The sequence below is a fragment of the Microtus oregoni genome, unplaced genomic scaffold (genome assembly GCF_018167655.1).
Source record: "Microtus oregoni isolate MIOR12 unplaced genomic scaffold, Mior012 000017F_ref0000208, whole genome shotgun sequence".
NCBI classification, from domain to species: domain Eukaryota; kingdom Metazoa; phylum Chordata; class Mammalia; order Rodentia; family Cricetidae; genus Microtus; species Microtus oregoni.
Window position 1 is genome coordinate 5,026,200 of NW_024543076.1, and position 22,445 is coordinate 5,048,644.

At 50.1% G+C, this 22,445-nt stretch overlaps 1 protein-coding gene across 4 annotated transcripts; it reads right to left on the reverse strand.

The window, feature by feature from the left end:
• Position 1: 1 nt before the first annotated feature.
• Positions 2 to 22,400, reverse strand: Tmem8b (transmembrane protein 8B). 4 transcript variants are annotated; one of them, XM_041667470.1, is made up of 13 exons: positions 21,679 to 22,400; positions 18,096 to 18,285; positions 17,559 to 17,766; positions 11,845 to 11,978; positions 11,337 to 11,605; positions 10,250 to 10,575; positions 7,899 to 7,992; positions 7,672 to 7,795; positions 7,444 to 7,586; positions 6,926 to 7,104; positions 2,928 to 3,074; positions 2,708 to 2,824; positions 2 to 2,447 (listed from the first exon to the last, which is right to left on the reverse strand). In XM_041667470.1, the coding sequence occupies exons 1-13, from the start codon at positions 22,202 to 22,204 to the stop codon at positions 2,112 to 2,114; spliced, it is 2,793 nt and encodes a 930-aa protein (XP_041523404.1). In that variant the 5' UTR covers positions 22,205 to 22,400; the 3' UTR covers positions 2 to 2,111. The 4 variants fall into 4 exon arrangements, with proteins under 4 accessions (XP_041523404.1, XP_041523406.1, XP_041523405.1 ...); XM_041667471.1 differs by having other exon boundaries at positions 2,121 to 2,443; XM_041667472.1 differs by lacking the exons at positions 11,337 to 11,605; positions 17,559 to 17,766; positions 18,096 to 18,285; positions 21,679 to 22,400 and having other exon boundaries at positions 11,845 to 11,917.
• Between the last annotated feature and the right edge of the window lie 45 nt (positions 22,401 to 22,445).

A 22,445-nucleotide genomic window follows, 5' to 3' on the forward strand; every position in this document is an offset into this window, starting at 1 on the left:
GTATGTGTGTCTGTGTGTGTACTTGTATGGAGAAGTCCCTATGGGGTCCAGAGGTGATGTGTCCCTGGAGCTTTAGTTACAGGCATCTTATCCTGTAACTGGGTACAGGGAATTTAACTCCAGTCCTCTGGAAGAGCAATGCTCTTAACCACTGAGCCATTTCTCCAACCATTTTTATTTTATTTAAGAGAGGGCCTATGTAAATTTGGCTGGCTTGAACTCACGTCAATTCGCCAGCTCCTACCCCTAGAGTGCTGGGATAAAGGTGTGCACCCCACACCTGGCCCAAGAACAGCACTTCTGATACAGGAGCCAACACCAGGCCCGTCCACCTTCACTCCTTGCCACTCAGTCAGCTACTTTATTCTTTACCCGGTGCCTCAGGGAAGTGATCTGATTGCTGAGAGTAAAGAATAAAGTGGTATTTCCCAGGCTCTGAGCTTCAAAGGCCTAGGCTGTGGAGAGAATAGAAAGGATTAAGGCACAGAGAAAAGATTCTGTCGAAATGTGAGGTTGTCTCCTCCAGATTGATAAGAGGGAGGGGTGAGAGGAGGGAAGTATGAGCGCTGTCCCAGATTCCCTGAAGAATCCGGCTTCATCTACAGGGAAAACAACTCATCTTCTGCCCTATCAGGTAAAACCCTGCATAGGACCCCGGGAGAGAACTGGCTTCATGTTGTGTCTGGGTAGCCCAGTAGAAACACCTCACGTGGCACACAACTTGGGGGCAGACACTCGGAGATACACAGACAGAACAAAAAATAAAATGGCTCAGTATTTAGCAGTCTGTCTGACTGCTGACTGGGAACCAGTTGGGATGACAGAGCTCTCAGAAAATGGATGAAGTAGAGACACTGGGGACCAGAAAGAATTCTTCTAGTATTTTAGCATAAGACAAAATCCTCAAAACTCAGTTATGAGCCCATGGGGGAAGAAAGAGTTCAGCTGCCAGGCATGATGTCCATGTCTGTAATTCCAGGACCCCGAGGACCATGATATCCAGACCAGAACAAACTATATACACAGCAACACACGAACGTGCGTGCGGAAACACGCGCGCGCACACACACACACACACACACACACACACACTAAAAAAAGAAATCTAAATTCATACAAGATTATTTCTGGCATGCAAGAAAAAATGGAAGCTTAAAATAGTAGTTCCATTCTTATAGTGCCTTGTACACCTGAAATTTGTACCTGTTACTCCAGTTTCCTGGCACTTAGCTTCCTTCTCTGTGGGTGTAGGCGTCGTGGGGAAGCCTGTCTTATGAATTCATCTCTGCACACACACAGCAAGCACACGCACACACGCATGCGCACTCCCCTCTTCACTGCCACAGATTAGGGTCCACAACAACCAGGAAATGGACAGCAGGGAGTTTTGGAATTAAACACAGGAACCAGATGAGAGAGATGTGGGTGTGCAAGCCATAGGGCAGACGTCACAGACAGTAGCTTCCAGCATCTTTTTCAGGAAGGTCCTGTCACACGATTTCCTCAGTGTCCCTTTCCCTCCATCTCCCCACACCCTGGCCCCAGGAGGGTAAAGAAAGGCAGCACAGAATCAGTACGGACTTCATTGGAGACAAACCAGACTCCACCTGCATCAAATCAGGACCCCAGCTGCCTAGCCCCGCCCCAGCTGTCTCTCCCAGCCCTCTGCCCAGCACAGCACAGTCCAGATGTGGCCAGTGTTGCAGAGCCTCTGGGAAAATCTGGTGATGTGTTTCTCCAAGATGGACTCCTTTTTCCCTCTGTACTGATGATTCATTCCTGATGACAATTTGTCTCCTTGAGAAGTATCTCATGTCTGTAGGAGCTCTTCCTATCCCTGGGAAGGGCTCCGCACCCCTAGGTCCTGAGGGGCTGTGTCCTGCATAGCTCATCCTTAAGAAGGACTCCAGAAGAACAGGAGGACTCCGGGCTCTTAGGAAATTCTCCATGTCTTGGGAAGGCCTCCTGGTCCCTGAAAACAGTCATCCTTGAGAAAGACTGTGCGTCTCTAAGAAACACAACTTGTCCCTTGTTCCTAGAAGGGCTCCACAGCCCCAGGAGGAACCCTAGGCAGGGTTCATAACCCCTAGGAGCCTGGCCCAAAGCCCCTCTCAGCTGGCACAGATGCTGCTGACAGTGGCCCCTCCAGGGCCCACAAGGCCCAGTTCTTCCTGTTCATTGATGCACAGCTGGTAACCACAGCCCCGGGCCCGAGTTCCAGATGGGACCCGGCAGTCAGTCTTGGCACGAGGAGGTAGCAAGAAGCCTACGCTGCCAGCAATGAGCATATGCCAAATGCTATGAATGTAGAAGTAGTTGTCCCGGGTCTCCACGAAAGCATACAGAAGGACGGCACTGCCTGCAATAAGGCTGCCCGGGCACAGGTAGAAGAGCCAGCGGCGCCATGTTGGCGGATAACAGTGCCGGCGCCGGACGCTGCGAACTGTCTGGGGGAAGCAGAGAAGTGGGATTCAGGAATACGAAGCCCTAGAATACAAGGCTCTAGAGTATGAGGCCAGAGACAGTTCAGACTTCCCCTCAGCCCTAGGTGTGACCTAAAGGCACCTGCCAAGACTTGAGTGGCCACTGTGAACAGCAGGTGATGGTAATAGAAAGCAAGGCTACCTTAAACTGGGGACCAGATGGCCAGTGCCCTGTATCCACTCCTGCTCCCTCCTTTGCCCTTCACAGGCCTCTCCACTCTTACCCAAGCTGTAGCCAAGATCCCAAGGGCGAAGAGACTGGGTCCAAGCAGGTTCCAGAGTCCATGCCGGTCAAGCTGCAGAGCCATAGACAGCAGCATAGCCCCCAGCAAATACAACACCTACAGAGACAGGACTCCAGGATTGGGCCAGGATGTGGGGGCATGAGTGGATTCTAAATAGAGGTTAGCTATGGCTGTCTCCCAGGATCCACTTTGCACTGACCTGCTTGATCACGGGCTGCAAACGAGCCATGGCAATGACGGTGACCCAAACCGACATTAAGGAGCCCAGGAAGTCACAGAACTGAAGCACATCGTAGTCCATGATGCAGAAAACCACAATGCCTGGCTGGTCACAGGCATGATAGAACTGCAAAAGGAAAGTGCGGGTGTTAAAAGGCCTTAAGGCCACAAGTCCAGGGCTGTGAAACCAAAGAAAGACCTGATGGGGGTTACTCCTCTGTCAGAGAAATAGAGGTCAGAGGTCACAGGTGAACAATACCAGGAAATGCCTGACTCCTTCATTCTTTTTTTAAGATTTATATGTATGGGTGTTTTGCCTGCATGTATGTCTGTGTACCATATGTACACAGTGCCCATGAAGGCACAAGAAGAGGGCATAGAATCCACTGGAACTGGAGTTACAGACAGTTGTTAGCCACCATGTGGGTGCTAGGAATCAAACCCCAATCCTCTACAAGAGCAGCCAGTGCTCTTAACCACCGAGCCATCTCTCCAGCCCTGATTCACTTATTCTTGAGAAAAATAGCAGTGAGGTCTGGTCTGCTTTACAGCCAAGCGTATCTGGCAGCTCAGACACTGGTCCCCCACTCCTTGTGTGAGGAGTCATCACAGGCCCCTCCTCCTTTCTGTGTGCTTCAAAGGCAAGTGTAAGACGCTGATTAAGCCTGGAATGTAAACTTAATCTTGAGAAGTAAATGCAAATCAGAAACCGATGTCTGCTACATTATTTAGTGGCTTCTTACATCTGACACTAAAGAGGAGAATAGCCAGATAGCCACATGGAATCCCAGCACTCAGGACGAGATCAACCTGAGCTGCATAGTAGGTTCTAGGCCAGCCTGAGCAGCAGTCAGATCCTGTCCAGGATGGGTCGGGAAGAGATGCTCAGGAGACAAGTAATGTCCTATGAATCCATATTCAGATGTTAATTCTTCATGATTTGGAGAGCAGGGCCATGTCCCTTCACCATATGGTATCTTAGCGTGAGTGCCATGCTGTCCCAGGGCCACAGAGTCACTCTTCACGGCCACGGCCACCTATTATCTTGTGCAATCATGAGAACTGATAAGCGATGTTACACAGTACATTCAATAGCTGTCAGTTTCTGTCCTCATTATCTGGAATGTTTGGCTACACAGAGAACCAAGTGCTAGGTTTTTGGCATATTTCTCAAAAATATATTTTATATCTATAAACACCTGGATTATAGTCTTGCTGACTGCTCCTGTACCCCAGATAAGCACCACTCCCAGAGGTAAACTATCCTATGTTAAGACAAGGAAGAGGACACTCATCTACTATCCTTGTATGTCAACTACAAATTAACCAACAAGTCCTTAAACAGGCATGTCTGTGTCTAAACTAAGAAGGAAAAAGAAAAGACAATAGGAACCCTGTGTCCAGAAAACTGGATACTAGTTCTATGGGGTTTTTTGGTTTTTTTCTGAGACAGGGTTTCTCTGTAGCTTTGGAGCCTGTCCTGGAACTAGGCTCTTGTAGACCAGGCTGACCTCAAACTCACCAAGATCCACCTCTGCCTCCCGAGTGCTGGGATTAAAGGTGTGCTAGTTCTGTTTTGAACACGTGGAAAAGAACAGTTAGAGCAGGACTTTCAGTAGCAGACTTAAAACCATCAGCTCTTTCTCACACTCCTGTCCTTTTTTTTTTTTTAAAGATAGAGGGGGCTGGGTGGTAGTGGCACATGCCTTTAATCCCAGTAGTCTGAGGCCAACCCGGTCTACAAGAGCTAGTTCCAGGAAAGGCTCCAAAGCTACAGAAAAACCCTGTCTCGAAACACCCCCCACCAAAAAAAAAGAACGGTTAAGGCTAGACAGAGTTTGGCAGTTAAGAGCACAGGCTGTCTTGCAAAAGCCCCCAGTTCAGTTCCCAGCAGTCACACTATGGCTCAAAACCTCCTGTAACTCCAGTCCTAGAAGACCCATTGGCCTCTGTGGGCACTGCACACATGGATGGGGTGCACAAAATTCATGCACACCAAGTAAAAACAATAGATCTTTTAAAGGGGAGTGGGGTTTCTTCGTGCAGGGTGAGGGAGTGAGTTTCCTCCAGTTCCTCCTTGGTCCCTTTTCAGGTTAGTACCGTATCTAGATAACAAAGAGGCATCTGGGCTAGAATATTCTAGGACAGAATGGATGTTCTGTTCAGTTCTGTACAGTTCCTGCTGTAGTAAAGTGTTCTTACTAATTCTGAGTCACTTTAGATCTCCATGAGGCCAAGAGTGGGCTGGCAGAACAGCTGTTGGTGGGGAGTGGGGGGGCTCTGTGAGTAACAGTAGACAGCGCACCTGGTAACAAGAAGGAACAGAATCTAATACAAAAATAGAAAGAGACTCTCAGACCAGGCCTGAAAGGGAGCCAGCTAAACTGGGGTGCATTGGTCCCATCTGGTAGCATGGCTACAGCCTTCTCTGCCTTCTCTGTAGCTGAGTACCCAGAAGTCCCCACAATCCTCACTTGGACATATAACCCCCCCTACTTTCTCCTAGACTACCAATACAATTTCTACAACCTGGGACTCAGGGAAGCACATATTGACTTTTGTGATACTCATCTTATTATTGCATTTTATAGTATAATAGTGTGTGTATGTGTGTATGTGCATGTGTTTGCACTTCAAAGGACAAGCTGAGGCTGCCACTCTGTCCCTCCTCTATATAGGTCACAGGGGTTGAGCTCAGGTTGTCAGGTGTAGTGGCAAGTGCTTTTCCTCGCTGAGCTATCCCATGGATATGGTCTTGTGTGATATTCTTCTTGCCAAAACACAGAGAATCAAAGTCCATTTAAGATTTCTGCAGCGCTCACAGGTAGGCATTGTGTGCCACAGTTTACCAAGGACCTACAGGTGAGATGACAGAATCTACAGACACCAGGTCTCGGCAGGGAGCAAACCTGTTTGGAGCTAAGTCACACGAGGAGATGTACTTCCACCTTTCCTGTCAGAGAGGCTTGTGAAGGTAATACGGACCTTTCTGGCTACAGAGAAGCTGGAAAACTCAGAGACGGAACTGTGAAGATTCCATAATGGGAACAGGGAGACTTAAAAACTGTAAATCTAGCTGGGTGTGGTGCACACATTTAATCTCACACTTGGAGGGAAAAGCAGGAAGAGCTCTGTGAGTCTGAGGCCAGCCTGGCCTATGCAAAGACTTCCAGACCAGCCAGGTACACACAGTGATACCTTGTTTCAACGCAAACAAAGCCTATAGATCTACATCAGAATGTATTCCTTTGAGCTGGGAGCTATATCACATTGATATCTTCCATGATGCCTCAGGACAAAGTTTCTCTAGACTCTAAAACAGATTTTTGATTCCTTGCCTTCCAAAAGTTCTCACAGAAACCAAAAAGGCCATGTTGACTGAACGGGGGACATGCTTTCATGTCATAAAAATGAGCATGCTACAGACAGAAACCACAGAGCATGTCAGGTTTGAGGCAGGAGTACTTAGAGGTTAATGCCAGCCTGGACTACATGGAGAGTTTTAGGCCCACCTTGTCTGTAGGTTAGAACTCTACTTCACAAACGATGAGAGAGAGTGAGGCAGCTGGGACGAGAACATGGAGATTGCTGAGCAGGGGAGCCTCCCACAGAGACAGTGAAGACTCCATGGAGAGACCCTGTGACAGTTAGACACTGTGCTGGCTTACAGAGAAACAGTGAACACCCAATCCCACATTGCATTCCGTGTATTCAGTCAATATCTCTTCTCCCTCCACATGGGCTGGGACGCTCCACACCTGTGAGGCTGACTTGGAAGCAGCTTTGGCCATTTATCCCACAAGCTGCCTGACAAAGCAGTCACTTCCTACATGTTATTGGGGGCGGGCAGGGCATTGCTCTAGGAGACATAGTGAAGGTCCAGTCATCCTCAAACCGAGAGAATGTGGTGGAAACGTGGAGCCTCTCCCCACCCTGCGGTAAGAACACAGAGAAGCAGAGGTGCCGCTGTATACATACCGTGGAGAAGAACATGGTGAAGGTGTAGACAGCAGCTTCCAGCACGTACCGGCTCCGAATGGCCAAGACCACAGGTGGCAAAAACATGAGGTTGCTCAGGCAGAGGAGGAGTGTGGACAGCAGCTGGAATCCATAGGTGAGCGCATCGGCACTGTCTGTGCAACCCCAGCCTCGCCACCCTGCAAGGAGGGAAGGAAGGTACAGGGTGGAGGAGGGCAGAAGGCACCCCTGCTGGCCACCCCATGCACAAGCCAAGTCTGACCTGCTCCCCACCCCAGCCTGCTCACCATGAACAGCCAAGCCTGACCTGCTCCCCCCAGCCTGCTCCCCCTGAGCCCGCTCACCATACACAGCCAAGCCTGACCTGCTCCCCCCCCGAGCCCGCTCACCATGCACAGGCCAAGTCTGACCTGCTCCCCCCCAGCCCGCTCACCATGCACAGCCAAGCCTGACTGCTCCCCCCCAGCCCACTCACCATGCACAGCCAAGCCTGACCTGCTCCCCCCAAGCCCGCTCACCAGCCTTGCACTCGCAGGCCGCGTACAGGTAGTTGTGGGTGCGCAGCAGCTTGCACTGGCCATAGGGCCCACAGTCATCCACGCATGGGGACAGGAAGGTGCGCAACCGCACTTCAGCCGTCGCATTGCGGCATCGCACGAACCTGCGAGCATACACGCTCCTGGTTATTTGAGGCCAGGGCCATCCCCAACCCAGCTCCAGCTGTGTCCCCTATTGCTCTTGCTCACCGAGGTCCCACCCCGCAAAGAGAGCGGAGGGTCAGGAACCAGGTCCCCGTCTGTGGGAAAGGAATTCGAAGTCTGGCCACTCTGGACATGACACTGACTGAGAGGAGGAAACCTGAGAGGGACTCTACAGGGGAAAGCATGGGCCCAGGAGAGAGAAGTGGTCAGCACGGAGTTAGAACCCACTTCCGGGAACCCAGCCTCCCTTTATTCCCCATTTCCATCCCCACCTTTGGAACAGGTCACAGCAGCATCCCCCAGGCTCAAGGGCACCTCATGAGTCAGGCATCCGAACACTGTTAAATTTTCTTGGTGCAGGGAACTCTGAGCAGGGTGAAGATGCAAATGAGGCTGTCAGACCCTTGGGGTGGGCCACCCCAGACCTGTCACTTCTCCCACTCCCTAAGGCTGGAAGTCCCATTCTCCTCTGGGTGGGCCCACGCCTCCAGGGATCAATCCATCAAAGCTGTGCTCTTACTCAGTAGGAGCCAGAGATCCATCAGATCCTCACAGCCAGACTCTCAAAGTCTAACAACAAAGCAAGCCCTGACTCTGAATCTTCCCTCTGGAAGAGAAGGCACCTTGGTTCATCCTATCTGATGCCCAGCGTAGATACCAGCAAAAGATGAAGGTAACTTAAGGTTCTCAGTCCCCTAATCCTGTGGCTGAAAGCTTATTAAGAAAATGTACTCCTCAAGTGAAATGATCCCAAGTACAAATGGAGGGAGCTAAAGCCAGAGAGATTAATTAAATGGAGCAATCTGACTGGGGTGAAAAGAACACAGATATCCGCAGGTGTGGATGTAAGGGGTGGCTGTCTTTGAGGGAGGAATGGGACGCCACAAATTCATCTCAAGAAAGATCTGAGGCAGCCTGACACATTAAATTAAGATAAAAATAAAGGCTTAGGAGAACATTTCAAATCAGGCTGGAAAAATAAGGATGTCCCTAGACATAAGTTATGTACTTGACTAAAGTGGAGAAGGCGCCCCATAAGTCTCCTCATCTGTGAGCACATCTGGATTCACTGGAGTCTCCAGGGTGGACTTCAGCTAAATTCTTAGTATTACTTTTGGTATTTCTGAGGTAGCATTTCATGTAACCCAGGCTTGCCTGGCCTGAAACTCACTATATGTAACTGACCCAGGCTCTGACTGGCCTCATTGTGCTGGGATCATGTGTGTATGCCACCACACACGCCTTTCTTCAGCTGAATTCTCACCAGACAATGCTGCATACGTACACCTGTCCTCAAGCACAAGAGTGGTTTATCACGTCCTTCAGTGGAAGGCCGGGAGGGCAATATGCAGAAGTACTACTCAGTGAAAGAGATAGGAATAGCCAAAAGCAGTCCCCAGGTACATAGTCCTTGATCCAGGGGAAAGATCAAAATACTTGGAAGAAATGAAAAAGATCCAGGGTTCTTAGTCCACCACAATCCTCAGTGTAATGCAACAGCTAAAAGACACACTTGTTCTCCAGATGTATGAAGTCAAGGCTTGGCTGGATGTGGATGTGCACCTTTAATCCCAATGCTCAGGAGGCAGAAGCAGGCAGATCTTTTGTGTTTGAGGCCAGCCTGGTCTATATAGCAAGTTCCAGGCCCTCAGGGCTACTTAGTGAGACTGTCTGAAAAATAAATAAATAAATGGATAAATAGTTTGCCTGCCACACTGGTCATACCAGTGCAGATTATCACTTTCAGAGACATGATGGCCAATCAAAGTGGAACAGAGAGATGAGTGTCGGGTGGAGGGAAGTCTAACACCGGAGTCCCCGACACTGAAGGGGTTCAGCTGTTGAGAGAGCGATGGAAACAGCTGAAGGGCTGCTAAAATAGCATAGCATTGTAGCCAATGCACAGCATTAAGGTGATACATGGTAATGAACGGGGTCTGTACTGTCTTTGTGTGTGCATGTATGTGTGGGCACAGGTGTGTGCATGTGGAGGCCAAAGTTCAATGTTAAGTACATTCTTCAAATGCTATCCACCTTGTCTTTGAAGCATGGCCTCTCATTTGACTTGGAACTCACCAATTAGGCCAGGCTGGCCCAGGGACTATCCTGTTTCCACCTCCTCAGTGCTGAGATTACAGGTGTGTGCTTGGAAGGCAAGCACTTTATCCTCTGAGCTAGCTCAGACCCAAGCAGCTACTCACTGTTCATTTTTTTCTATAAATCTAAAACTTCTCTAAAAGAATCTATTACTACAAACAAGGACACACACGGATTTGCTAGATATGGCGTCTAGACAGAACAAAGTCAGTGGGTGAAGTTCAGGAAAGCAGTCCTAGTATACTATTGGGAATGCCACTAGCTACAGGAGCTGTCTGAACACAAACTGCATGGCCTCTCGTTACAGAAATGAACTACCATTGCGATCAGCCCTCTAACAGGTCAACCCACAAACTAGAACCCTGGACCACTGTGTCCTGGCTGGCGCTGCTCTCACAAGGCAGTGGGGGCTGAGAACAAAGCACAGAAGCAACCTGGAAAGAGCGCCAGAAGGAGGCAAGGCCCTGCACGCCTGCAACCTTCCTTCAGACTCCCCAACAGGGAAGCACCCCTTCCCAAGAAGTACCACATTGAGCTGCAGCTCCAGACTAAGGACACCTCCACTGTCCAGCACTGGCAACAGCCTCAGAGCAAACACAGCTGGGCGCTCAGGTGGAAGAGCCACGCTGGGACCAAAGAAGATGTAGAAGTGGACAGAGAAGGTATCCAGCTCATTGCGCAGAGTGGGACGCACTGGCCAGCAGTGCTCAGGTGGCGATGTGGCTGCAGACCCTTCTACAGGGGTCCCCTGGGATGGTGGCTCTGGGGGCAGTGGCTGGTTGCCCAGTGATTGGGGCATATTCATGGCAGCCCCAGGGACCAAGGCACGGGACAGGCTGGGTTGTGGACACTCTGTGAAGGAGAAGAAACCAAAAGTGAGACATGAGGTCCATACAGCCCCATAGCCCCATCACAGACCAGAACTGAGCCCAACTCCTGTTGAGCTAGCAAAGGGGAGGAAGGAATGTAAACTAAAATAGAATGGGCCTGGAGAAAGGAGGCATCGAGACCATGGCACAGGGTCCAGATGTTTCCTAATTGTCATAGAGATTCAATCACTACATTGTAGTCATCTGTCCCTCCCCAAGGTCAGAGTAGAGGAATTAAGATCACACGTGTCCTCCTCAAAGCAGTGAAAACACTGTACTATAAGCTAACGGGAGGCCACTGTCCTGATGACTGTGAGCACTGAGGCAAGAGCAGCTCCTCAAGTCCTGGCTGGCTCTGTCCACCCCAGGACACTGAAAATGAGATGAAGGGAGGGAGGGAGGGAAGGAGGGAGGGAGGAAGGGAGATGGAGAGGGAGAGGGAGAGAGCGAGGGGGAGAAAGAAAGAAAGAAAGAAAGAGAGGGAGGGAGGGAGGGAGGAAGGAAGGAAGGAAGGAAGGAAAAAGAAAGCCTTTAGTTGTCCCAAGTCAGGCACAAAGACACACTATGAAGGCTACCCAATGACCTGAAGTTCCAAGGAGATGGGACCTCAGGAGTGTGAAGGAACCTGGGTGGGGTAGAGGAAATTGTAAGGATGTGGTTGAGGGTCTCAGAACATAGCCATCCAGATTACCCCAGGTACATCCCGCATAGATTGGGAGTTGAGGCAGATGAAGGGGCTCTGACCTTGTAACCGTACACATAGCTGGAAGCGGATGATCCTGCCAGGGCCGCGGGATGGTGTCTCCACACGCACATAGACCCAGTGCCCCCAGGGGGGCAGGGCCAACTCCAGCTGGCATACTGAGGCACCTCCACAGGCCACAGAGCTTGAGTTGTGCAGTGGTGGGGCCTTGGGACGTAGGTGCAGTGTCAGGGGGCAGGCAGATGCCCCTCGGCCCCCTACACACACCAGTTGTGCTGAAACCCTGTAAGTGAAGCTGGGCACAAAGACCCTGAACAGAGGACAGGTTGGGGGCAAGAAAAGACAGAGAGGTAAGAGACATGAGAGAGAAACAGAAGAAAGGGAAGGAACAGGTGGCCCGCTCAGATCTTCCTCGGTGTGAGGGGAGAGGAGACTGGACGGGACCCACCCTGGGGACTCTGGGTTACTTTGGCTAGAAGGAAAGCAAGATGGATCCCTGTGTAAGACCAGAGGAGGAAAGGGCAGGGCAGGTTTGGAGTGTTTACTCACTTATACAAGGCTGAACGATTGTGAGGGGAGAGGGTTTGCTCTGAGGGACGGCCAGGAACCAGTACAGCCACATCCAGCAAACGTCGGACAATCAGCTGTGGCTGAAGGAGGTACTGACACTCGTCCTGGAGACCCTGAAACAAAAAGGGGTAGCAGGAGAGACAGTGGGGACACTACCAAACCAAGGCTAACATAACCTGCTAGAGGGGTCCTGAAAAAACCCTTTTATCCTCCAGTTCCCAGGGCTCCCATTCTGGAGCTAAGTTCTGAACTTTTCCTACCTGAGTAGTCATTTTTATTAAGTTTTGTATTAAAAATATTTTAGAACGGGCTTAACTACAAGGGTTGAGGGAAAAGATTCTCTGAAGAAAGACATACCAAGTACAGGAACAGCCTCTTCAAAGGAGAAATGCCTTTTTATTTGTGTGTATTCATGTACTTTAGTGCAGCCACATGGCAGAGGGGAACCTGAGATTTGTCTCCTCATTCCCCCTTGCTTGAGGCAGGCCTCATCTTGTTTACAGCTGTATGATCCAGGCTAGCTGGCCCACCAGCTTGGCCTGTGAGTTTCTGGAGAGTCTCCTGTCCCCACCACCATCTTGTCAGAAAAGCATTGGGATTCCAGATGTATGCTACTCAGCTTTATGTGGGTTCTGGGGTCTGAACTCATGTCCTCGTGCTTGTAAAGCAAGTGCTTTACCCCCTGAGCCATCCCCTTAGCTCTCAGGCCCATCGTTCTGGTCACCTCTGCTCTATCTGGGTCTTCAAGGACCCAACACTGATGCTGTGGCTCTGCTGTGCCTTCTCCCAGCCCAGCCCTCCTCTTGGTACACTGCTAGCCAGCAATCCCCGCACACACTGCACAGCAAGCCATCCCATCCCACAACTCTCACTGACTCTTCTGGGCGTGGAAAGCTCCTCCTAGGCCTCTGGTCTAACCCTCCCACCACCACTAGTTTAACTGTCCCTGCTCTCTAGGCTGCCCTTCTGACATGTGTCTGTCTGACCTCTGCTCCAGCACGCCGTGAAGACTACTACCTAAGCAACCTCCAGACTATTTGGAACTTGAGAACAGGACTTGGCCCGCCCAACACGGGCCTATCATGCTCTGCACTTCCCATGAATGTCTGCCAAACTCATAAATCAGCCCAGCTGCAGACAGCACTGACCTTTATGAAGCCAAAATCTGTCCCCTCACAGCTACTCTGACCTGACCTATGGCCTCAGACTGTTTCTTTGGACAGCCACCACACTTCCCAAGGCTTCTCTTGTACTAGACAAGCTCCCAAGACCCCATCCTACTATAGTGAGAGCCCCCTCCCAGAAACCCCGTCACTCAACGTCACAGCTCTCCTTCCACAGTAGCGACCTCTTCTATGCCCCACAAACCCATCAGCTAAAGGGTGTTAAGGGTCTCTGAATGAGGCTTCGCTAACCTTGTAGACCAGGCTTTTGGTTGGCCTGATAAACTAGACTATGGCTTGTTATGGTGGTTGTTCTGATAAGATGTGCCTCCAAAGCCTTGTTCTGGGAGAAAGTTCCAGGCCCTGACATTCCACCATGAGTCGGCCAGCCTTGGGCTCTGGGCTGACCACAGTGCTGTGCGAAGAGGCAGCCGCCCTGCCCTGCCATCTAATTGTTCATTCCTGATGCTTAGCACACCACCTGACACATCTGAGGTGCTGGAAACAAAACAGCTGTCAAGCTGAAGGATGGGTGCCCAGAAGAGAGTTCCTTGAGTGATACAATTATCCAGAATTTTCCATCTCTGACATCCAAAGCAGATGTCCCTCACTTCTCATGCCAAACCCTAAGGATCAGAAATACTCTGGCAATACATTTCAGAGGACCCCCAGTCCACCACCCCACTGAACACAGGAATCCACGGCAGTCTCATGCTTGGTATGCACCTGCCTCACAGCCGAGGGAAAGAAACACTGTGCCCATGCTTACTGTTGAGTTCAGGAAAGGGTCAGGACCAGGCATGCTCTGGCTGTGTTCTTTCAGCATCCAGTCTCTTCTTCAATATGAGGCAGAAACCAAGAATGGTGGAGGGCCTAGCAGAAGGCTTTGGACTATGGGAACTCCTCCTATTTTGTGGGACACAGGGAATGTCTTTTCTTTTTTATTCTTTAGAGAGGATACCAGGTCTTATTCTGTAGTCCAGGCTAGCCTTGACCTCACCTGGTAGTCCAGGCTGGTTACAACTCATGCCAATCTTCCAACCTCAGCCTCTTAGAAACAGGATTACAGATACGAGTCACCATGCGCAATTGTTAAAATGCGCCCCAGCAGACTGGCCTGTAGGCAAGTCTATGGTGCATTTTCTGGATTGATGATTGATGTGGGGGAGGGGCTAGTTCACTGTGGTGGGGTCACCCTTGGGCTGGTGATCTTGGGTTCTATAAGAAACCAGGCTGAGCAAGCCAGAGGAAGCAAGTCAGTAAGCAGTGTTCCTCCATGGCCTCTGCATCAGCTCCTTCACCTCCAGATTCCTTCCCTATTTGAGTTCCTGCCCTGGCTTCCCTCGGCAATGGAGTATGACCTGAGAGCTGTAAGCTGAAAGAAACCCCTTCCTCTCCACACTGCTACAGTCACGGTGTTCTGTTTCTCCACGGCAGGAGAAACCCTGACTATGACAGGCTTGCAGACTGAAGATACTCAAGGACACGCGGCTTCCCCTGTCCCCAGTTTCTTGTCCTCAGTCAGTCAACAGCAATCATTGTAGAAGTGAGTGACAACAGGACAGACTGCAGGGGCAGGAGAGGAAGCAGAGCGACATTCAGGAGGTCACTATTATGGTGGTACAGGAGAGCACTGGAGATGTGCTAGGTGGAGAGGAATCTGCAGATGTGTTGAGAGCAGAGGAACACACTTTAGGGACTGATCATGAGGAAGCAAGAGAAAAGTAAGACTCAAGAGTGATGACACATTTGAGGCTTGAACAACTGGTGGGCAGTGGCTATCTACTGGGAAGAAGACAACCAGAAGGAAGACCCCCAAGCCTGGAAGTAAAGTAGGAGTCAGAGTTTGGGGCTCTGCTTTGCTTGGGGCATATTAAACCTGAGACTGTTCTTAGAAGCAGTTGAAGGTGTCAAGAAAGCTTGCAGATATAGTTTGAGATTCAAAGAATATAAGACTGGCTGTCTACTCTAAAGAGGCATAGACAGTATTTAAAACAACTCTGCCATAGACACCAAAAAAGAGAATGAAAAACAAAAAGGAGTTCTTCTGAGACCAAGCCTCAGGTTGTAACAGCACACACAGATCAAGCAGAAACATCAGGGGAAAAAAAGTATTGTGAAATATTATTTTAACTAGGCAAAGATGTGTTATATTTCTTTATGCTGTATTTGTTTAACTATGTAAGGATGTGTGTTTAACTATGTACAGATGTGTTGTATTTGTTTTACCCTGCCTGCCTAAAGGCACCTAATTGGTCTAACAAAAAGCTAAACAGTCAATAGCTAGGCAGGAGAGGAATAGGAGGAACTGACAGGCAGAGAGAATAAGTAGGAGGAGGAATCTAGAGAGAAAAAAAGATGAAAGAGGAGACAATGAAGGAGACGCCCAGGGTGAGAAATCAGGCAGCCGCCAACTAGACATGAGAAACAGTAAAAGTAAGAAATACTGAAGTAAGAAAGGTAATAAGCCCCAAGGCAAAAGGCAGGTAAAAAGAAAGAGGTTAACTTAAGTTAAAGAGCCAGAAATGAGCCTAAGATAGGCCAAGCATTCAAAACTAATAAGAAGTCTCTGTGTCATGATTTGGGAGCTGGTTGGTGGCCCAAAAGAAAAGGCCTGGTACAAAACACAGGAGTCATAACAACAGGAGTCAAGACAAGACCAGTCAAGGAGGAAAGAATGATATGTGGAAGGAGTTGAAATCTGGATACTAGTTATCTACAGGGAGAGAAACTCAAGACTAGGGAAGAAGGCTAGTTTCCCAGGATCAAGGAGCTAAAGAATCCTTAGAGGCCCATGTATGATTCAAGAAGGTAATCAACACTTTAGAAGAACCACATCCAAGATCCTTGCCCATCCAACCTCTAGAACAGGCACATCCAAAGATCTGCACTTGCCAGTGCTCAGACCTGCAGCCTCCAGTGACCAAACTGTGCCCTTTCTCTCTGGTCTCACCACACTGCAGAGAGCATGGCTGTCTAGGCCTCTATTTGCAGTACCAAGTCCTGCTGGGACTGAAAATTCTCTCTAGATGGAAACATGTACACCAGGCCTGCTTGTCTTCTCACTCCCCAGTGATCTAGACACTTTGAATCGTGCACCAGGTTCTAGGAAGCCTTGCTCTGTACTGCTATCCCCAAGCAATCCTGGCCACGCCTATCCGGGTCTCAGCTCCACATTCCTTACTAGGTCTAGGCTCCATGTGCTTCCTGCTTGCTTAGCATGATACTTAGAACGAGAGCTGGACTCTAGTTCAGGAAGAAGCCTCTAGCCCAGTGGTTCTCAACCTGCGAAGTGCGAGCCCCACAGGGGTCACATATCAAATATCCTGCATATCAGATATTTACATTATGACTTAAAATGGTAGAATTATATTTATGAAGTAGCAATGAAATAACTTTATGGTTGAAGGTCATCACAACATAAGGAACTGTGTTAAATGATCTAACATTAAGAAGGTTGAGAACCACTGGGCTAGAAGATTCTTCCCTCAGTTCTTACAAAATGAGACAAGATCATGACTGAGTCAAGAGGCAGTGTCTTTGAGATTTGACCAAAGATCAATGAAGACATTCTTCCTAGTATAAAAATCCTTAGTTCAACAGGAATCAAGAGTCCAGAGACAGGTAATCTCCCAGCATGCTCTCATCTAGAGGGCTCCCAGGTCTTCATGGACTTTACAACACTCAGCCTAGACTGGTCAAGATGCTATGCCAATTCAGAGGCAATTTTCACCTGGTTGGGAATTTCTGTCCCTCTTAATCCTCAAAGGCCAAACACCACTGGCTTTCTTGCTTAATGCTCTTACTTTATAACACTCTATAATCCTCACCTGTTCATTCTCTGTCCTTCAACACACACACGGCCACCAGACTAACAGTGGCCAGCTCACCACGCCTTCCCTCTCCTGCAATGGGCAGAAGGAGGAAACCTATGTACTTCCTCACTCCGAGGAGGAATCCCAACTTGTCTAACACACCAGAGTGGCAGGAAAACATTGTGGTATTGTCTTTCACTTCAAACTAAAGAAACATCCTGACCTTTGGCCCTTCCCTTCAGACTGACAATCTCCGCTGTGTTAAAGTCCACGCTGACATTCAGAGGAAAGGAAGGTAATGGTCGGGAAGGATATCAGCTATCTAAAGCTTCTTTTATTAGGAAAACTTTCTCTCATGGTTTCTCAGAGGGCAAAGGAGAGACCTGAAACCGTGATGCCTGAGCTAGAGACAAGGATGTGGCCTGAGAGACGTTTCAGGGCTATTATAAACCAAAATTAAAAAATAAAACAGTGCTGTGTTTGTACGGCAGATTTTGGACTTCGTAGTTTCTCTTCAACCTACCCAGAATCACCATGTCCCAGTTTTCGACTACAGACCATCCCACAAGCTAAGCTTCTGGGCTATAATAGTGTCCCGTCCCAGCCATGCTGGTGCTGTTTCTCTCTCTGATAAAAGGGCTATGATGCCAGCGGGCACTCAGCAGCGATGGATGGGAAGATATGATTCCTCCTGTCCCAGGGAGCATCAACCCACCTTGACAGAGATGTGGCCATGGGCTTGGGGAAGGTGTGCAGCCAAGAACCAGTCCCCAGGTAAGGGGCTGCTGACGTTAAAGATGCCTGAGGTTCTGTTGGGCAGTGTCCAGCTGAGGGTGAGTGAGAAAACCCCAGGCACAGCCGTGTCTGTTGGAAAGTGTGTATGCAGGGGATTGATGACAGGGGGCGCTCCAGAGCGGAAATACCTGGGTGACATGAAAGGAAGAGCAGTGGGGTAGGAATTAGGAAATAGGGGTTAAAAAAAAAAACTGTCATTCATCACTAGTAAACAAATAGATTTCCTATACTGACATATACCACAGAATTATCCCAGGAAGAGATGGAGTTCATAAGGGGCAATAGGTCAGTTCAAGTATCCACAGCAGTTACATGAAGTCAGGTGACAAGGAGGCCTTATTCAACCTGGATAAGGGTCAAGGTCACGGTCAGGGGGCGTGTTTAGACCACAAAATGTCATATTCCAGTTTGGAAAGTAACTAGGATTGGAAATTGGGGATACAGATCAAACACTCACACAGTCACACTTTGATCTGGGCAGTGGTCCCCAAAGGTTCCTCCCTGTTCCTTGAAGATGATGAGGTTCCAAACAGCCAGGAACGTGTCCTCAGGAACGTGGAAGTGGAAGAGCTCGGTGCTGGCAAAGGAGCGAAATGGGCTGAGCTTTCGGGGTGAGCAGGTGGAGTAATCGGTCAGGAAAAGGCCTCCTGGGAAGCAGAAAGGAGTCAGCGGAAGGGAGGACAAAGGCATTTTCACTTGGCTGCAAGCCCATTTTCCTCACCAACAGCACCAAGCCAACAAGCACACTCCACCAGCCAGGAGCTGGGGTTTATGCTAACCTAGCCAGTGTCTGCTTTGTTCCTCACAAAACCTTGATCTTAAAAAAATGCCTATCGCAAAAAAATTAGAAAACTGAGAATTTAGGACACTTAATATAACGTCAAGGTCACTGACTTAGGAGGTATTATTCTCCTCTCACCAAGCCTAACAAAACAGGGTGTGCAAGTGTGTGTGCATGTGTGCATGTGTGTGTGTGTGTGTGTGTGTGTGTGTGTGTTGGCATAGGCTCTTAAGCCACTGAGCAAGCTAGAACTCCACCTGTGGGGCTTGGGAGTCAGCACAGAACTCTGTAACTTGTTTGTTTTCTGCCCTTCTCTATGCCCCAGTGGTTAGGAGCAGTAAAAATTCTCAGAAGCTTCACAAGAGCTGTCTGTATACCAGCTCAGGGCAGAAGAGGGGAGGGGAAGGTGTGGTGAGGCTGCAAGGGAGCTGCTTGGGTGGCAGAGTCAAGAACAGGAGCTGGCAGGCCACCAAGACAGTGCCCAAGAGAGGAGAGTGATCAGACGCTCTAGGGTCAAAATGCGTAGCCAGGGTGTTCTCCCAGGAGGAGGTCCTGAAAGGCAGTCATTCGGTGACTAAGTGGCACCCTAAATTACTTTGGAATATTTGGAGTAGACAAGGCTCTCTGGCGCTCTCTCTCTCTCTCTCTCTCTCTCTCTCTCTCTCTCTCTCTCTGTGTGTGTGTGTGTGTGTGTGTGTGTGTGTGTGTGTGTGTGTATCTCTAGCTGAAATGCTCACAGTGGACAGGAAAGCCACAGGCCATAGCCAGGCATGCACATAGGACAGGAGTGTCGTGGCAGTGAAGGTAACAGGATACACCTGAGAGGAGAAGGTGGCTCAGAATGCAGGCAGTGTCCCCATATAAAGCACTCTCATGGCCTCTCTGTCTCTCTGTCTCTACTCTCTCAATGGCCTGCACCCCCCCATTTCAAAACAGTTCCAAAGAAGCCCAGAAATATGTCTCTGGACAGGAGGAAAGCTGGGTGGACTCAGGTGTCTTCAAGACACAGTAGAGGTTGGAAGGGGAGATTTCAGCAACACAAGAAATACCCACATGGCTTCCCTACTCTGATGGTCTCTACTCCTGGAGATGGGAGCATGACCCCTAAAATGAGGTATTTAAAGTAACAGAGACATGGGGCATCAGTAAAGGGAGGCTGCTGAAGGACAGCAGGTTGGCCACACTAAACTGGGGCACCTTTGAAGAGTCACACTCCAGAGGTACCTTATACAAGCAGAAGCCACCGGCCAGAGTGGCTCAAAGGCCATGACAGCACCAAAGGACTAGACTGCTGTGCCAACCGAAGACAAATCTCAACAAGAGAAACTGCCAGCTTGCACTGCCCAGCAACCAAAGGCTCAGAGCTGCACTCAGACAGTGGTGGGGAGGTATCCAAAACAGATGAGGGGCAGGGGGACTAGCTAAAGGAGAAGACAGCTCTGCCTCCAAACTGAGCAGCCCTGAATACTAATTGTTACAAGCAATAAGAGCTCTGGAGTGCCCTCTGCTGGGGTTAGGGCAGGCTGCTCCTCCTAAAGTGAGCACCAGACAAGCACAAAGAGCTTACTTGGCCTGGAGAATCAGGGAACTGCAGAGCCAATTCCATCAAACCGGAGGCTATGGAGGCTGTGGGTGTCACAGGATGTGCTTGAAGGAAAAGGAGAGAGCGGCAGCTTGGAGCTTGGGAGGAACTTAGAAGGAGTTTGAAAGCGGGGTGGATCTTTGGGAAACAGTCCTATTCACCTCATTCTTTGATTTGGGATTTGAACAGGGCCTACCAGAACCATGTCCCAGCGGACTTGTCCTGGTGCCCCTTCTACCATAACATGTAGGTGCTTTCCCACCACCTAAATCATACGAGTGTGTGCAAACTCCTCTCATCAAAACCAAAAACCTGACTGCCAGCTGTTTCTGCAGTCATCAACAATGGATGTCCATTCCTCCACCCTGGGCCCTTCCTTCTACAAGCCGCACTTCAGCGATATATTCATAAGAGGAGTGGGCCAAGCTGAGAGTGTGTGGGCCACATCACATGTCCTCTGCCCCTCACACAATGACATATGTATGCACTCCAAAACCACGTCAGCTCGTGTACACTCAGATAAAATACATGTCACCAGTGTGTAAGCATGAGCACATGCCGCACACACACCATTCCCACAGATTCCTGTTATACACACAGGTACATAGCACCCGCACATCTCTGCAGGATGCGCTGACCTCAAGCTGTACACTAAAGCCAGCCCACGGAGATCAATGAAACCCACCTCCGTCCACAGATGTTACTGCCAAAGACTGTTGAGCACGGCTCAGTCCCAGTGCCACTCAGCAAAGGTGGCCTGGGGCTGAGGTCATCTCTGCCCTTAGGCTGGAGCAGTCTCTGCTTCCCTCGGTCTATCTAGCCGTTAAGAAGCTGGGCCACTCCTCCCAACCAACTGACTTCCTAAGCTACGCATAAAGACTGACACACCTGACAAATGAGAAACTGTTTATGAATTAAGCCTCCTGGCAGACAGACTAGGGAGACAAGAGAGTATGCTCTGGGCCAATGGAAGAATACTTCAACCTGGAAGGTATTCAGAGAGAGAAAGGGGACGGGAGGGAGCCAACCAGTATGTCATAGCAACTAGGAACCCTTTTTTCTAGCCCCACTATTGCCACTTACACACAATACAACTCTAAACAAATTACGCCCTCACTGAGCCTCAGTTTCCCCATCTGTAGAATGCTGCTGAGGTTCAGCCATGCTTTAAAAGTATCAAATTATCCATAGCCCAGTGGCGCTTGCTTGGGGAAAGACCCAGCACAAGAAGAAAGCTTATTATAATAGCAACTAACCCACATCCATCTATGCAATGCAACATATTGTCTTCAAGACTGTTTGGAATGTGCACTTGGCATCTCAAAGGTTTAGGCCATGTCTGGACCTAGAACTGAAGTGTCTATTCTATAGGACTATGTCGTCTCCATAGAATTTCGCAGGAGTAAAGCCCCCAAGACTTCCCAAGGGGTCAGGATGGACACCAAGAAATGAAATCTTGCAGAGCTTTTTCGGGACTATTAGCCACCTGCTGAACCAGCTGAGCAACACCACTCTTGAAGTCCGCCAAACCAATCTCTTGTGTAAGCCCTTCTCTCCTTATTTCCTCCCACGTCCCCAGTGACCTAGCTCCCCAAGTCCCACCTCTCCCAACCCTTTCCAAGCCCTCCCTCCCCGGAACCCCATCCTTATCTCAATTTTTCCTGTTTCCGCACTCACCAGCCCCTGGACCAAGGACAGAAAACAGCAACAGCAGCAATAGGGCTGGCGGCAACTGGAGCCCAGACCTGAGTCGAGGCTGGGAGAGGGGCAGAGTATGAGAGAGGCGGGGAGCCAGCGGAAGAGACTTGGGCAAACACAGAGATGGGGGCAAAGGCTGAGATATTGGGTTGCGTTGGACTGAGCACTGGGGCTCAAACAAGGGCAGAAGATGTGCTGGGAGGAGTGAGGGAAATGGGGACGGGAACAAGGGCTGGGGCTGGGCGAGGGGCTTAAGCAAACGCTGGGAATGGGACGGGGTCAGAGGCTGGGCTGGGATTTGTGACAAGGGGTGGAACAAGGGCCGAGGCGGAGATAGCGGCCAAGTCAGAGGCAGGGACTGGGGTTGGAGCGGGGACCTGGTCCTGGGCATTCGCTGGGACATTGGCCGGGGCCGGGGCAGGTTTGGGAAGTGGGGCGAGGGCGTGGCCGGCGGCCAAAGCTGAGATTGGGATAGGATGAGGGGCCGGGACAAGGGCTGGGCCATGGCCCGGGGCGGGGGCGGGGCCGGCCAGGCCAGCACGGGACGCTCGCAGAGCTGACCCGCGGCTCCGCTCCCCACGCCCGAGGGGTGGCCTCCGGCGTCCTCGCGGGCCCGGGGTCGTCACCGGGACCTGGGTAGGAGTTCAGGCCTGGGCGACTCGGGGCTGCGCTGAACCGGCGATAAGCAGGCCCCGCGGCGTCCTCGGCATGACGCTCGCCTGGCGCTCCGCCCTACGCCGATTTGA

Bases quoted from the DNA above. Each gene is read 5' to 3' on its own strand.
- Tmem8b (XM_041667470.1), bottom strand. From the start codon at position 22,204: ATGGCCCAGCCCTTGTCCCGGCCCCTCATCCTATCCCAATCTCAGCTT. The intron at 11,979-17,558 runs GTGGGTTGATGC...TTTTTGTTTCAG, and splicing joins ATGGCCACATCTCTGTCAAG to GGTCTCCAGGACGAGTGTCA. The intron at 2,448-2,707 runs GTAAGAGTGGAG...TGCTTCCCCCAG, and splicing joins GGATCTTGGCTACAGCTTGG to ACAGTTCGCAGCGTCCGGCG.